Consider the following 16484-nt stretch of genomic DNA (forward strand, 5'->3'; position numbering starts at 1 on the left):
AGGCAGGGGGGAGGATGGAAACGCGACGGCAGTGGCATATCACCAATTTTGAAAAATTCTAGTGGCATGGTTATCAATACACAAATTATAATAGCATTTTTCTAAATAGGCAAAATTGCAGTGGCATGGATCAAATTAACCCTTTTTAATAAGACGAACGGTCAAACATGTTTAAAAAAGTCAACGGCATCAAATATTTAGGACGGAGGGTAAAAATAATTGATCTGGTTATAGTTTGTTGCTTCCTACCGTTAGAATTTAATGATGAAAATTGAAAATCGAGATAAAATCTATATCTTAATTAAAAAAAGAACACCACCTAAAACGTGGACGGAAACTTTTAGATTTTCCTTCTCAAATCTCAACATCCCCTAGCAGCGTACAAGACTACGCTAGTATACAGGATAAAATACAAAAAATCAATTGAAGTGCAATTGATCTCGAGAATTTGCACAAGGATCTACAATTTTACATGATGATGAGATGTTTCGCTTCTCTACTCAAGAATTTGCACAAGGATCTACAATTTTACATGATGAGATTTTCTCTTCTCTACTCCTACATGGTCTCCACGATGATCTCCCGTAGCTGGCGCCGGCACGCCTCGCCGTCGCGGCGAGCGACGAACGGGTGCGCGAGCAGCTGCGCCACCGTGGCGCGCCGTCTCGGGTCCTTGTGCAGGCACGACGCCACGAACCCGCGGAGCTCCGCCGACGCCGCCGCGCTCGCCGGCAACGACGGCGCCTCGCCGTCGCATATCGCCTTCTTGAGCCTCTCCCAGGACGGCCTCTCGCCGACGGGCAGGATGGGGCAGCGACCCAGGAAGAGCTCCAGGACGGTCACGCCCAGGGCCCAGACGTCGGCGGCGCACGCGCCGCGCGGACCGGCGTGGGCGTTCGGCTCGAACCGCTCCGGGCTCAGGTAGGCCGTCGATCCGGCGGCGACCGGGACCCGGAGGCGCTCGCCGGCGCCGCCGAGGAAGATGCGTGACACGCTGAAGTCGCCGATCTTGACGTCCCCGCGGGCGCTGGCGAGGAGGTTGTCCGGCTTGAGGTCGAGGTGCACGACGCCGCGGGAGTGCAGGTGCGCCAGCCCGGCGAGGCACCGCGCGGCCACCTCGGCGAGCGCGGGCTCCGGGAGGCCGCGCCGCCCTTCGCCGCCGCGGCGGGCGGCGAGGACGCGGCCGAGCGACCCGGCGTCCATGAGCTCGAGCAGCATCGCGGGCTCGCCTCCGGCGCACCGGAACACTGCGTGGCACCGCACGACGTGCGGCGACCACGAGCCCGATGGCCCGGCCCCGGCGGCCACGCGGCGGAGCGCCTCCACCTCCACCTCCGCGCCGCCGCCGCAGTAGTGCGCGGTCTTGAGCGCGAACACGGCGCTGGAGCCACAGCCGCGGAGCAGCACCTTGGCGACCACGCCCGAGGCGCCGTCGCCGAGGTTGGCGATCTTGTCGAAGTCCGTCAGCCGCAGCAGCTGCCCCAAATCCATCATCGTCGCCTCCGGCGCGGCGGCGGCCGGGCGCGCCATCATCTCGTGCGGCGCGGCGAAGGGGGATGCTGCCGCCGCCACCGTCGCCATGAGGGGTGGATGGATCGATGGAAGCGACGAGATGAAGAAGCGGAGCTTGCAATTTATGGGCGCACCGACCAAGTCGAGATGGAGCTCGGGAGGCTTACGCTTTGCTTGGCCCGTACGCAGTTGTAAAGAGACTCGGAGTCGGATTGGCGGGAACGAGAAAGCGCGGGAAAAAAAATGGGAGTGGCGGGTAAAGCGAAACCTAACGCCGGTCAAAATTCGAACGAAATTGCCATATTAGCGCACGCGCGCTACTTCCGATTCCAGCGAACACCTCCAGATAAGGAAGGGAAAGAGCTCATGGTCTCCGTATATCGTGCGGTCGCCGGTCAACTCAAAATCCAAAACTTTCAAATCAAAATTCAAAACTTACTCCAGAATCTGAAACTTTTAATTCCAAATTTGAAAAGCTTTCAACTCTAAATTAATTAGGAAAAATACTATTAACATTAGCATCGGGAGAGATGGGGACAGAGGGTCGCAGCCTCGCAGCGGGTGTGACTTGGGAAAGTTGACGCAGAGCTGCGCCAACTAGCATCCCCAAATTCAAAAGGAAAGTTATGTGGGGGCCAGTTGCAGGCTTCCAGCCAGCAAACAGAAGGTGCACATCATGACAGAAGTATTAGGCCCTATTTAGTTCGCGAAAAGGTGTCACATCGAATGTTTGATCAGATGTCGGAAGGGGCTTTCGGACATGAATGAAAAAACTAATTTCATAACTCGCCTGGAAACCACAGACGAATCTTTTGAGCCTAATTAAGCCGTCATTAGCACATGTGGGTTATTGTAGCACTTATGGCTAATCATGGACTAATTAGGCTCAAAAGATTCTTCTCGCGATTTCTATGCAAACTGTGCAATTAGTTTTTGTTTTTATCTATATTTAATGCTCCACGCATATGTCCAAATATTCGATGTAACGTTTTTGGGAAAAATAATTTAGGAACTAAACCAGGGCACCAGGCCTTACTTTCGCAGCTATTGACTTCTAACCATTTCGATTTATTTAAAAATTTAGTAAAAAAAATTAATGCTTTAAATACCTTTCATAATAAAATGCAAGAAAATAAATAATTCTTAAAAATAGTGAAACATTATGTTCAAAAGAAAACAATATCATATATTTAAAAATAGAGGTTATTTTGTTAGTAAATTACTACAAGATCAGTAACCGCATTGTGAAAAATTTACTCCGCTATTAGTCAAATCTATAGAACAATGGAACAAAAGTTATTCTGAAGAGTTGCTGCAAAGGGATTGAATCAACAAATTTTCTGCTTTCATTAATTCGACAAAAATGAAAACATTGAAGGCCATACTTTACATTCATCTGCATCCGACATTTATCAGCTAGAGCTGGTCAAGAGGCAGGAAGCTCAACAAGGGTTCTTTTTCCTAGAGAATCCTACTAGATGTCCGAATTTTTACATGCTTGAAATAATGAAATACTAGAAGATGATCTCTATACCATTTACAGGATAGCTAATAGCTATTCAGTAGTACAATAGAACGAATGCAAAAAAGAATGATCACTTTCTCATCTCCTCTGGAAGTTGAACTTCATGATCGCAAAACTGAAGAGGAAGGCGAAGGTCACGGCGAAGACGACGTGCACCACGGCCACCACCCACAGGAAGTTATGATGGAAGCCAAAGTAATCAGTGACAAACTGTGCAACAGTTCTGGTGTCGCCTTCGAGCACATGTTGGATATCACCAAACTGGGAAGCAACTAATCCATACAAAGTCCATGCAACCGGGCAAATCCAACAGTACCACCTCCACCAAACAGGGATTTTCTGTAGAGAAATTTAAAACGGTTCTAAAGGACTAATAAAAGCGACATTTCATGAGAAAAGAAAGGGGGCGAAATTGAGATGGGAGAATAACCTACCGGTCGAGGGATCAGATATCCTGAGAAGAGGTTCCACACATTGTAGAAAGCGGACGAGATGATTGCTGCTATGCTCTCATTTGGTGTCAACCCTACCGCCATCATTCCGTAAAATGTGAAATATAGCAGTGTGAAGTACATGAAGAACAAGTACCACAAGAACTTGGCAACAGTCCACTCAAATCCAATCATTGAGTATACCAGCACGCCATATATCAGAGTCTGAACCATGATGTATGGTAACTCAATTGCAACCTAAAAAGGGAAAAGTGGCATTGTTAGGTTATGGGACCAAAAGAGCTTGACAGTGCTAACGAATAGCTTATTGCACAGCCATTTCAGTTCAATCCCAAATGCAAGTCAGAATTCAGGCATCAGAGTCTTTGAAGTCATACATTATATACATGAGATTAGAACTAGGCCAACCGAGAGTCTAAAAGACAAATTACCTGTCCAAATGCATACGGGAAAGCTGAATACATGCCAGCTGCTCTTTCTCGGTAAAAGACTGTTCGCTCCACCACCACCACTGGTTGAACAGAACCAGAGTTTTGCACTCCAATGTAGAGAACTGCAGCATACATTGATCCCATGGCATTGAATAGATCCTGTTGTTTTTTACTGCAACAAGATATGATGAGTAAAGGTTTAGAAGTTATTTGTCAAACAGATTAAAATAATAAGAACATATGTTAGAGACGTACGTTCTCGTTCCAAGGTTCCAGAACATTGTTCCAAACATTAGGGCAATGACGATAGTGAAGAGTAATCTCACTGCAGTGTAGGATGGATTCCTCCAATATGACCAATTCTGCTTCCACAAGCAAGCTAGGCACTGTGTAATGAACGATCTAGAGTACTGCGTAGGGAAGTTGAGATCAGTAGAGCCAGGAGGTGGTGTGCTTAGCTCCTCAATAAGTTCCTTGTTCCTTCTGAAATTGCAAATATGCAAAATAATAATAATAATAATTAGAATTGCAGTTCAAATACACTATTCATTCTATTAATCAGAATGGCATGTGCCGAAGCTTACTGATATAGCTCTGACTGCCTGTAGATTTCACTAAAATCAACACCGAGCATCTCCTCCTGGGCTGAAGAGGTCACTTCCAACATCCATGTTGCTGGATTATATCCATCTTTTATCCTACTAACGCCATCAATTCCCTGAACAAATGAACAACGGAATTTCCGTTTGATGTGACTTAGTCAGCCTACGTGCTGAAGCATGAAGAGATGATTGTTATTTATGTTGATTTTCCGTTCTTACCTCAAAGTACTCAATCAGTTTTGAGGAATTCTGGCCCACTGGACCAACATATATCTCTTCACCTCCTCTCTTCATTAGGAAAAGCTGTAGATAAGGTGAACAGCAACGTAGTTAATATACAGAGTTCATCTAATGAATCAAAGGATAACTTCCCAAAGAAACAACTAGTCACCTCATCAAATGCTTCAAAGATGTCAATACTTGGCTGGTGAATGGTACAAACAACAGTCCTGCCAGTGTTAACGGTGTTCCTTACGGTCCTCATCACAATCGCAGCTGCCCGAGCATCAAGACCAGATGTTGGCTCATCCATAAAAATAATTGAAGGGTTTGCAACAAGCTCCACAGCAATAGTAAGTCTCTTGCGTTGCTCAGTTGACAGGCCGCTCACTCCAGGAAGCCCAACAAGTGCTCCCCTCAGAGATGTGAGCTCTACAAGATCCATGACCTCCTCAATAAACATCTGTAATCATGGTTCAGCGCGTAAGATGTACAGTCAGTTAACAACCGAAAAACATACACAAGAAACAAATGTTAGCCCATAATCTAGCTAACTAACCTTTCTTGCTTCTGAATCAACCTCCGAGGGTAGCCGCAGCCATGCAGAGAACACAAGTGATTCATATACTGTCACATGGGGAGAATGGATGTCATTTTGCTCACAATATCCTGATATACGTGCAAAGGTCTCTTGCTTCTTTGGATAGCCAGATATTCTAATATCTCCCTCTATGTATCCTCCAGTTTTTCTCCCTGCTAAAACATCCATCAGTGTTGTCTTCCCGGCACCACTTACACCCATCAATGCAGTAAGTACACCTGGCCTGAAAGAACCACTAACACCCTTTAGAAGCAACAAACGGTCTTCTGTTATGCCTTGTGCTTTCATTGCCTGTTAATATAAAACAACATAATTGGGTTAAAAACCTGTGTTAACATAATGATTTTTACGCACTTGTAGTCGTTCTGAGCAAAATTACCTCTGGCATGTCCACTGAGTATCTTACGTCGTTAAAACTAATAGATAGTGGTGCAAATGGGAGCACCATTCCCTTCCTGCTTGCGCTAGAATCAGCGCTGTTAATTCCAGAGTTTTGGTCAGCAATATGGGACAATTCCAATTCCTGCTTCCTAGATTTAGTGTCCTTCTGTCCCTCTACAACTTCACCGGTTAAGTTGGCATGCTTCTCTTTCAATGCGTCCTCAGACATTGATGCATGAGAGTCAGTGAATGCTGCGAAAAAAATTCAAGTAGCCACAGTTATTATCTTTTAGCTCGCAAATGTTGATTAGATATTTTGGAGTTCTAAAAAATGTCTTTCAAATATACTTACGACTCAAAACTGAAAGAGCTACAGTGTAGAGCAGGTTAAAGAGGAGAGTGTATCCAAGCAAAGCACCAAGTCCAATCCAGTACCACTTAGCTTCAGTAAAGATACCACGAGATTTTAGTACACTAACTCCCAAGGTCACATTTTCTCCAGGAAGTATCTGTGACATGCAAAATACATGTTCAGTTTTACAGTTTATAACATTGCAAGTTCAATTGCTGGTGAAGAAATGTGGCACTAACTTGGCTCCAACTGTGACCCAAAAATTCATTTGTCGAAATAGCATTTTGTGCATACGATAGCGGGGATATCCAGTAACCCCAAATCCACCATTTCTTCACGTCAGCTATAAAAGAGAAACATGTCAGGAACAATTAGCATTTAAAACCATCAATTTCAAGTACATATAAGAACATGCAATTATTGAAAGGGAATCCAGTAACTTACGTCTTGCAAGGATAAAGCCACCCAATGCTGCAAAAGCCAACAGTGATAAGGGTCCAAATGTGTGAGACACAACCATGTCTCTTCCGATTCCAGCAATGAAGCGGAATAGTGCAGATGACATCTGGTTGAGTGCAAGTAGCAGCAGATACTGCTTGAAGAACCTATGCACAAAAAGTTATTCAGAGTTTCAGACTTCACAGAATAGACTCATTTATTGTGGAACATTTCTATCAATATACTAGGCAACACCTTGCAAAATAATAGATATCTGCATACAAAATAAGCTTATTTCTTGGATTCTTTTAGGCATGTAGATATCTGCATCAATGCATCTTACCTGCTTACACTGGGATCAAATCCAATGACATAGTATGTTATGAAAACATAAACACCAACTTCGAGAAATGTGATAGGAATCTGAAGAATCCATGATGGTATGGTGTAGGCCCATGCAGGAAAGAAGAGAAGATCCCTTTGCTTGAAGAAAACAGGTAGTTTCATGACAGTCATGGCAAGCTCTGCGAAACCATTAAACATGACTGTGTCAAGAGCAAAGTACAATGCCCCCAGATAGATCATTCCATAATCTCTATCATGTCGCATGCTGGTACGGAAAAATGTGGTCATCACGATCAATGCCATTAGAGTTAGCTGCAATGAAAGAAAGTTTCAGATGATCAGATCGATCGATCGATATCTTGAATCAAAATTAGTGCACCAGAGATATGAACTTACATTAACAGCTTTAAAAATGTACATAAATGCATTCCTCTTCATGAGAAGAAGCTCTCTATCGATAGTGGCTTTGAGCAACTCCTTCCTGCTGACACCATACTTTGAAGTAGCCAGAGCAGCAGGGTGGCTCCTGGTCCTATCAAATGGCTCAGAAAGCTCATTCTGTATGGATCGGCCCACATGGAAGGAACGGAACGCATCTGCGAATTGCTTCACTGGCACAAAACGGTATGGTCTGTCACGCCTACACCAGTACTGCCCCTGATCTTTCCTTGATGTCACCTTTTTCAACAAATTCAGAGATATCAGTACTGTCTATTTTGAAAACCTTGTGCAGTAAATGGCATGAATTTTTACAGATGATAAACAGCACATACCTCCTGCAAGAAATCAGCAACACCCTTTCTGGCAGGGCATCTGAAGCCCATGAACTCAAAGAACTCAAGCACATGTTCACGGGGACCCTGGTACACAACCTGCCCGTCAGAGAGGAGTATAATGTCATCAAACAAGTTGTATGTTTCAGGTGCTGGCTGGAGCAATGAGATGACAGCAGTTCCGCCAAGGATGTGGATAGTCTGCCTAAGGGAATTCACGATCTGGTACGTGGTTGAGCTGTCCAGTCCAGTGGATATCTCATCCATGAACAAAGCTCTTGCTGGACCAACAAGCATTTCACCTGTGAACATATAGGACAGTTAGAGTTTTTCTTTAAAGAACAACCCCCATCTTGCTAAAGACTGTTAGTCATACCTGTTGTGACACGCTTCCGTTGTCCACCAGATATACCCCTTAACATCTCATTTCCTACTACCGTATCAGCACAAATATCCAATCCTAATATCTGCATTTATGTAGCAGAGAAGCAGGAATGAGATATTATCCATACACAAATGCCACAAGAAATCATATTTGTAGTACTACGGTTTAATCCACAGCTAGCAGACTGTACCTTCAATATGTAGTCCGTAACAACACTAGATTCTTGTCCTCCCATAGCTGAGGCCTACATGTATGAAATATAAAAGGTGTTACTTACATTGCTAGTAGACATGTATAGTATATATCACATGTCCTGTTGAAATGATTCGCCAATGCAATCCTGGTTACATATACAATTCCAAGAGAGAGAAAAAAAAACTAGAACACTCTTATGTGATAGCATCATCACCTTCATGTAGATATCAATATCATGATCTGGCTTGATGTTTGCTGCCTTTTCCCTTCTTGCCAACTCAGTCAGCATTTCTAAACAAAGCAAAAACAGCAAACCTCAGTACTCATGTCAAAGGCGTCAATAAGCATTAGATGGTAGGAGTATCATGTAATCTTGGCATTCAGGTTCATACCATATCTAGTGCCAACGCCTTGGCACCGCGCCGAGAAGGCCAATGTCTCCCTCACGGTCATCTCCCCGATGTGGAGATCATGCTGGCTGATGTACGCCGCGGTCCTTTCCGGGACGAACTCGTGCATCCCGTGTCCATTGTAGGTCACCTTCCCCGAGACCTTGAGGTCCTTGTCGAGCTTCCCTGCCAACGCCAGGAGCAACGTGGTCTTGCCCGAGCCAGGAGGTCCCAGCAGCAAGGTCATCCTACACAGAGAGCACCACCATGGATGGATGCGTTAGCGCGAGCGCCATGAATCATGATGCACTGGTACACGCAGAAGAAGATGATGCATGGCTGGCTGTGTTATGGGTTTTTACCTCCGGGGCTTGATGATCCCGCTGACGTCATGGAGGACGGTCATCGGCTGCTTCTTGTTGGGGAGGATGTGGAGCGCGTTCCCGATTGCCTGGAGAGCACAGCACGGCACCACCAACCATGTCAGCACACAGCGATACGCAGAAAACTTACTTCTCTCGGCGAGGCAGCGCGCCGTCGCGTCGGCGAGAGAGGGGACGGCCACAAGTACCGCGACTCGCGCGCGCGCGCCACGTGCTCGACGGAATGCCGCTGAGCCCCGCCCCCGCGCCGCGACCGCGACGACCACGCGTCATGTTGTTCTGCGCCGCCGCGTCGGTGGAAACCCCGTGAGAACTCATTCGAGGTAGGAAAAGCGGTCGCCGTCTCGCCGCCGCGGCGCCGCCAGCGACGGCGGCGGCGGCGGTAAGGTGGGAGGTGGCGGGGAGAGGGTGGGAGGTTGGTGGATAGTGGAAACGGTCAACTAGTTTGGTTGAACCCGAACCAGAAAGAGTCTCCCTGCAGGCCGGGCCCGCCATGGGGGCTTTTAGCTTAGTGGGCTCCACTATATCTGCTCCTTGTTTCCCTTCTTTTCAAGAAAACGTTTTTTTTTTCCTTCACCTTTTCCTATCCCAAAAAAAATCTTAATTTTACTATTTGATCTGTTCATCCACAACTTTTTTTTCAGGATTTAACTATTCCTTTAAAAATAATCAATAATGGTTTTTTTATTAATTTAAGATATAGATTTTCAAAACGGGTACGTCTCGTATAAAAACATTTTATATAAAAAATATTTTAAAATAACAAATAAATCTATTTTATCGGTTTAAAATAATTAAAACTTAGTTGATCATATGTTAATAATTTTCTTATTTTATGTGCCTCTAGTTAATCTTCATCACCCAGAATCGAACGGTGCCGTACGCAAACACACCTCACACGACAAGAGTACACGTTGCTTGCTTGTAATTAACCTGCACTTGCACAAGTGCCAAGTCTCCCCGGCAATTGGGCCAACTCGTCGGGTAGCCCAGGGCACAAAACTAAAGCTGAGCGTAGCAACAGTAACCCAACCCAACACGTGCGTGCTGCGTTCGGTGGCGCCGTGGCGCCGGCGCCGGCGCCACCGAGTGCACGCTCTGTCCGTCCCACCGTTTGACCGGATGTAGCCAAAGCTAGCGGCGTCCGCGCGCGACGCCGCGGAGACCGTGGCCACGCTCACCTACCTCTGGTGTGTTTAGCCCACGCTAAAATTGAAAATTTGATTAAAATTGGAATGATATAACGAAAAAGTTAAAAGTTTGTATGTAAGAAAATTTTAATATAATGAAAAAAATTAAAAATTTGAAGAAAAAATTTGAAACTAAACTCGGCCTCTCTCTCGAATCGTTTCATCATCTCAAAAACAAAAAGCGTTTGCCTTCTCCTCACGTTACATCGCGGCATCGCGCCGCGCCATCAAACCACCACGAGGAAAATTCACGCGGTAGTAGTTACGTACGCACGTACCTCGACGGTGTTGGTGACGGAGTTGAGGAGGGTGGGGAGGCCGCGGTTGCCGACGTGGACGTCGGCCTCCACCTCGAGGTTCTCGAACCGCACCTCGATGGTGGGGTAGTCGATCCCCACGCGGTCCATCCGCTCCCGGAGCTTGAGGAGGAACCGCTCGTGGTCGTCGTCGGCGGCGCGGACCAGCCGCTCGATCAGCGCCCTGCTCTCCCTCGCCCCCAGCCTCCCCACGTCCACCTCCACCTTCTCCCCGCCGGCGCCGCCGTCCTCCGACGACACCGCCAGGATCCCCCGCCGCACGCGGTCGTACGTCGGCAGCCGCTCCAGCGCCGCCCACCGCAGCGCCTCCTCGTCGTCGTCCTCGTCCTGGAACCGCGACGACGACCGCGAGAACACGTCGCCGCCGCTCCTCCACATCGACCCTTCCCTCCTCAGGCTCGCCATCCTGTGCACCTCCCGATCCATCCTGCTTCCTCTTCCTCTTCCTCTCGATGTTCTTGGTGATCGATCGAGCAAACTCCTCCTTTGGGGGGAGTTGTGCTCTTCTGCCTCTGCCTGCTTGGCCTTGCAAGGCTAAGCTACAAGTTTACTAGTGATTAGGAGAGGAGACGGGGTATATATACCAACCCGGGGAAGTTGGTGAGGATTAAGCTTCGGCTTGACTGAGAGGGTGAGCTTGGACTGGGCACGAGGGGGGTAATTAATCCGTGTAATAATAATAATAAAGCCATTTGCGTAATAAAACAATCTGTCGCAGCCATGGGATGGTAGGGAGCTTCGTTGCAGAGCCGCTCGCTGATCCGTTGTGTTTTTTCACGCGCGTGTTTATACCGAAAGATTAGGAGTTTGGGAGCTTCCTAGCATCAGCAGGGGGCAGACCGGTCAGCCGCTTAGTCAGCACGAGCTACTGTGTGTGTGCATGCATGAAGCTGGAACAAAAATACAGGAGCATTTTTTTTTCTTTTTAAGTTGTCGTCGACCTCATGGGCTAGAATCGAAGTAATATTTGGGGTTTTTTTAGGGGAGAGGTACGTATGGGATGAATTATTGGAGGCTGCTCGGCTTGTTGTTTGCTGCGGTAGGTGACTGAATCGATTCGTGTGTATAGTGGCCATTTGGTTTATGTTAACCTTTGATTATTGGAAAAATTAGAACCATACCATTATAATTTTGTAAAATTTGAGATATGCCATCCTGACCCACATGTCATTGACTTATGTGGGTCCTACATGTCATTGAGATACCGATGACATATCTCAAACTTTACAAAATTAGAATGACATTGTCCTAATTTATTAGGATCGAGTACGTTTGGGGGACAAACCCAGGTTATTTTATAATCAAGAGATGGAGTAGTATAGCATATAGGACATGCAGGTGTGAGTTCTTTATTAGTTTATCCCGTGCCTTTTGTCTGATCTTTTTGAAATAAAGTTATTTTTAAATTTATAATCAACAAATGAACAGTAATATATATATATATATAGTACATGCATGTATGAATTATTTATTAGTTTATCCAGTGGCTTTTATCTGATCTTTTTTAAATAAAGTTTATTTTTACTTGTCGACTGTTTTCCAGCTGGGTTAGAGTGGCCATGTGGATGTTTGGTTGAGGTTGTTGCTGATATATACTCGACGACGATGATGCAGGCGATCACATCTTGACCGTCGGGACACCGATTGAACGGCCCACAGATCACAGTGTGATTTAGTCAAGCTAAGAGCTCGTGCGACGACGACAAGAGCATCAAATTGAATTTTTTTGTGATTTGGTTGTTCAATCATTTCAGTATTTGATCATTCTGTGCTACAATCTGTCTTAATTTGCCGGTTGCGGTCTTGTTCATTAACCTTGCCTGCGCTTGCAGTATCCATGGACAGTATTTTTCTGTTATTTTCCAATCCGTAGCTTTTGAGATGATACACACACACTACCGATCCAAGCTGATCTTGACTGTGTTCTGCTACCAGCTGCAGTATCAGTGTGTGGTTACGGTCAAGATGTGTTTTTACAAGGCAATTTGTGATTCGTTCTTGCCTAGAAGGTTTATTCATTATTGATTGCTAAACCCATAGATCTGGGTGTCACCTTCGTCAGGGAAAAAGACAATTCAGCCTCTTGAAAGTTGCAACTAACAGACAGTGTCCATATATGGGACATTTGCACTTAATTAAATTAACTATGCCACTTCTATAAACTAAGACGTACTATACATGTTTTGCCAGCGAATAATGCATGTTTCTCAAGCCTCAATTAGTGTCTGATTTGATTAATCGGTTGGTGGGTTTTCGGTTAGCAAGAGTGGGTTCCACATTGTTTTAACTGTAGTAGCTAGATGTTTTATCCTTTTTTCTCTTAGTTTAAGATTGTTCCAATGGAGTAGGTATTGACACTGTCGTACCCCTGTGATGAGAGGGGCTTTTTAGTTTGGTCTAATTGCCTAGATAGAGTTTAAAAAGTCTCTCCCTGTGTAAAAAAAAATGAGTCAAATGTTTGTTTTTCAAGCTAGGCTGATCAATGACAGAGACAAGAGATTTTATCTTCTGTGCCTCCTGTTTCAATGTAAGCTGCTCTGATTCCTTCAAATTTAGTTATCAGTTTGATCCATTCATTCTAGTTATATGATTTTCCACCGGTAACTAACTCTTATGTTCGTTGTATCCGGCCTAATTGTATCGCTTATGCTTGTACCTATAAGCCAAAATTTGAATTCTAGAACTCAATTTTGAATTTGATTTTTTTCTCATTGTAGTTTTTTTTTTCAGTATTAGCTTTTGAGTCACTAAGGATACATTTATAAAAATTTTTCTCACAAATAATTTTGTATATGCTAATAAGTGATTCGGATAAGGATATGAATAAGCGAAACAATGAGGCTTGATATTTGCCACTCATAATGACTCGAAAGTGCTTACTTTCTGAGATTCATTTAATTTGTTAAATTTGATCGATTCAATTCAGTTAGTTTGTTGACTCGGTTTAGTTATTTTAGTTTTATGCACTGTAACGCACTTATAGTTGAGTCCAGTTTGAGATCATGGCGGCATGTGGTGCACCTACTCCATGTACGGGAGGAAACATTAGTGATCATGGCAGGAACTCACTATGTTCTGATGTTAATATTTTATTTAATATTCAGACTTGAAGACATATGGTGGAAAAATCAACATTAACCGCAGTGATATATTCCCTCATTCCACTTATATGTTGATTAGTACATTTATAAATGCAAAGAGAGGGTATTTATTATCGCTGTTGGGTTAGCCAGTTTCTATCGTCCTCTTTTGGACAGTGATAGTGTTGTTTTTCCTTGCAGGAACAACTTATTATAGGTAATATTTTCTTCGTTTTTAATATACAAAGTTGCTGACTTTTATATGTAAAGATCAATCATTTATCTATTAAAATATTTAGTGTAACTATCCAAAGCAAGAGTCATACTTAAGTAACTTTAAATTTATTTACATAGTATTTTTTTTCAATAAGACGTTTGAAATCAAGAGCGTTATATATTTAAAAACGGATGAATATTACAATGAAGCAGGAGCTAATTTATAAGTATTTTTAAGTCTTAGCTGGTGTATAATTGGACTATTATTTTAGCTATCTTTTTCTTTTTCATGAATCGGATAATTAGGTAGTCGCAGTCTCACCTCCGGAGTGTAGTAAGCGAAAGTCAACAGTTACTCTCTCCGTCTCAAAATATAGATTTTTTTAATAATGTTAAGCCAAACATTTTAAATTTTGACTATTAATAGAAAAAAATAAAAAAGATGAATTACTATATTTAATGTTAAACAAACTAATATTATGCAGCTCTTTTTATTTAAAACATCTTACTTTATATATATATATATATATATATATCGTTGGTTAAAGTAGTGTCTTGAAGATTATGTTGATCTATTATTTATATTTTATTATTTATATTTTATGATAGAGGGAATAGATAAGATGGAACGACACAGATGAGAGAGAAAACCATGAGTAAATACCATGCATGTGATGAAGATATAATCTATTGAAAGTTCAATTTAAACTTGTCGGTTTCTACTTTTTTTTGTTCTTCTTAGAGAATGGATGTTTCCATAGATCTCTGTCTCATCCTCTGTTTTAACCTACTTATGCCAACAGTAATAGCTCCGTAGAAAAAAAAAAGAACAACTCTCAACTCGAAATCGCGAGCTTTGAATTATTCAGCACAAATATCCGTAATATATACGTGTCATTTTCAGAACAAGACGACGACCTCGAATTAACTTCTTCCGTTGGCCACAATACATTTCCACCACGGCAGATCATCAAATTTGGACAGATATATATGTAACGGTGTTTGGGTGAAGACCGGAATTGCAGTACACTTTGACATGTACACGGAATCATCAGTGAACTTTGCAAGTGTACACATATTTTCCAACGCAGGGACGGATCAAGCTGAATGAGAAGAGAGAGTGAGAGGTGAACGAAAATGCACGCAACCATAGATCATCACACGATTGTTCGTTGCGTTCTTCTTAATTGATTTGGTTTTTCTTGTAAAATCTGTGTTGAAAAAAGAAGTGTACACAGGTGTAAGAAACACACAAATAATTGAACTACGTACAGGTTTATTTTTTAGGAAAGACACCGAGATTTATTTTTTTACTAAAACAGGTACTCACTCTGTTTTTTAATAGATAACACCATTGATTTTTAGATACATGTTTGACCACTCATTTTTTAAAAATTTTTTGTGCAAATGAATGAGATATAAATCACGCTTAAAATATTTGTAGTGGTAAAATAATTCATAGCAAAATAAATGATAATTATATAAATCTTTTAAATAAGACGAATGATTAAAAGTGTATTTAAAAGTTAACGGCGTCATCCATTAAAAATGAAGGTTGTACTTTTTTTCAGTAATAAAAGAGAGGAATTAATCGTCAACGCCAGAAACAGAAAGGCGCAGCCGCAAACAAGTCCGAGGAGAAAAAAAGGAGGAAGTTATCGTACGCATGCAGGCAAACGCGGCAAATTTCTCATGTGATCTCACGTACTTGATCATGTTGCATATAATCACATCATATTTGTCGCTAATTTGATCTGGTTATATAATGCGAGTACACGTACACACGGCGTACTACGTGTTACCAGAAATGCTCCTGCATGCCCAAACCAAAAACTCACGTATATACAAATACACCCTGTATGGACAAACAGGTCAAGGCTTCCGTTGACCTGGTTAATTACGCTTAAGAATCCACTTAATTAGCTAATAATGACATGCACCCGCAGGTACTCTCCATATCGTGTGTTCAGCTCAGCGTTTACGATTCCGACATTACCTTCCGTTTCGGTCAGGCGGAATTTGGAATTTCGTGAAATCCGGTAGAAAACCGGTAAATTCCGAACAAATTTTATAAATCAAATTTACTGAGTTTGCCGACAAGTTCTCGAAAACTGGTCGATTTTGGCGAAATTCTGATCGAAATCATTGAATTTTCGATCAGTAATTTGTAATAGAGGTAATTTGCTGAAATTCTTTTCTTTCATGATGTAATTTTCAGTAAATACACAATGTATCATTTTTTTCGAAAATTTATATCCCAATAGATTCTGTGAATATCATAGTATTTACATGATTTTTTTTCTTTTTTATCAATTCAAATTTGAATTTAGATGAAACTCCTCAAAATTTTAAACGGTTTCTACGTTCGAGCCTTGTCGAAACGTCGAAATTTCGTGAAATCCGACCGGATTTCATCGGAATCGTAAAAACCTGGTTCAGCTGCCCCATCGATCACCGGACCGACGGCTCAGATCGACGCAGAGAACGTCACCAAAACGACCCTGGCCTCATCACCCGTCTCTCCACCGAGGTCGATTAATCCGGGCCGTCGATTTCTGATCCGATGGCCTTTCCACCCGTGCTAGTGTCGCGTAAAGCTGCAACTGTTGACCCCAACAAAAGTAGAATATGTTGACCTAACATCCAAAAAAGAAAAGGAAAAATGATACATTGACCATTGCCAAGAGAGTTGGTCAAG

The 16484-nt window shown here is 43.3% G+C and overlaps 2 protein-coding genes across 3 annotated transcripts; both read right to left on the reverse strand.

Annotated features, from left to right (window-relative positions):
* Window positions 1–398: 398 nt before the first annotated feature.
* On the reverse strand, window positions 399–1606 carry LOC107280961 (mitogen-activated protein kinase kinase 9). The gene has a single exon (XM_066306642.1). It carries the CDS (start codon window positions 1579–1581, stop codon window positions 559–561), a length of 1023 nt encoding a protein of 340 aa, XP_066162739.1. The 5' UTR covers window positions 1582–1606; the 3' UTR covers window positions 399–558.
* A 1229-nt stretch (window positions 1607–2835) lies between these two features.
* LOC4327730 (ABC transporter G family member 37-like) lies at window positions 2836–11039 on the reverse strand. Of its 2 annotated transcripts, none has more exons than XM_066307126.1 (21): window positions 9172–9315; window positions 8963–9051; window positions 8604–8848; window positions 8426–8502; window positions 8207–8260; window positions 8008–8098; window positions 7632–7933; window positions 7255–7536; window positions 6857–7170; window positions 6520–6680; window positions 6315–6418; window positions 6076–6232; window positions 5722–5975; window positions 5301–5633; window positions 4914–5204; window positions 4742–4825; window positions 4505–4638; window positions 4176–4403; window positions 3921–4092; window positions 3472–3726; window positions 2836–3376 (listed from the first exon to the last, which is right to left on the reverse strand). In XM_066307126.1, exons 2-21 carry the CDS (start codon window positions 9004–9006, stop codon window positions 3116–3118), a joined length of 3843 nt encoding a protein of 1280 aa, XP_066163223.1. In that variant the 5' UTR covers window positions 9007–9051; window positions 9172–9315; the 3' UTR covers window positions 2836–3115. The 2 variants fall into 2 exon arrangements, with proteins under 2 accessions (XP_066163223.1, NP_001396179.1); NM_001409250.1 differs by lacking the exon at window positions 9172–9315 and adding an exon at window positions 10452–11039 and having other exon boundaries at window positions 2840–3376.
* Between the last annotated feature and the right edge of the window lie 5445 nt (window positions 11040–16484).

The sequence above is a fragment of the Oryza sativa genome, chromosome 1, assembly GCF_034140825.1.
Source record: "Oryza sativa Japonica Group chromosome 1, ASM3414082v1".
NCBI classification, from domain to species: Eukaryota; Viridiplantae; Streptophyta; class Magnoliopsida; order Poales; family Poaceae; genus Oryza; species Oryza sativa.

Coding starts and splice junctions, on each gene's coding strand:
- LOC107280961 (XM_066306642.1), bottom strand. CDS start 1,581: ATGGCGACGGTGGCGGCGGCAGCATCCCCCTTCGCCGCGCCGCACGAG.
- LOC4327730 (NM_001409250.1), bottom strand. CDS start 10,916: ATGGATCGGGAGGTGCACAGGATGGCGAGCCTGAGGAGGGAAGGGTCG. Junction 8,099..8,206: donor TTACGGACTACATATTGAAG/GTACAGTCTGCT, acceptor ACATAAATGCAG/ATATTAGGATTGGATATTTG. Junction 6,233..6,314: donor TGGGTCACAGTTGGAGCCAA/GTTAGTGCCACA, acceptor TGCATGTCACAG/ATACTTCCTGGAGAAAATGT.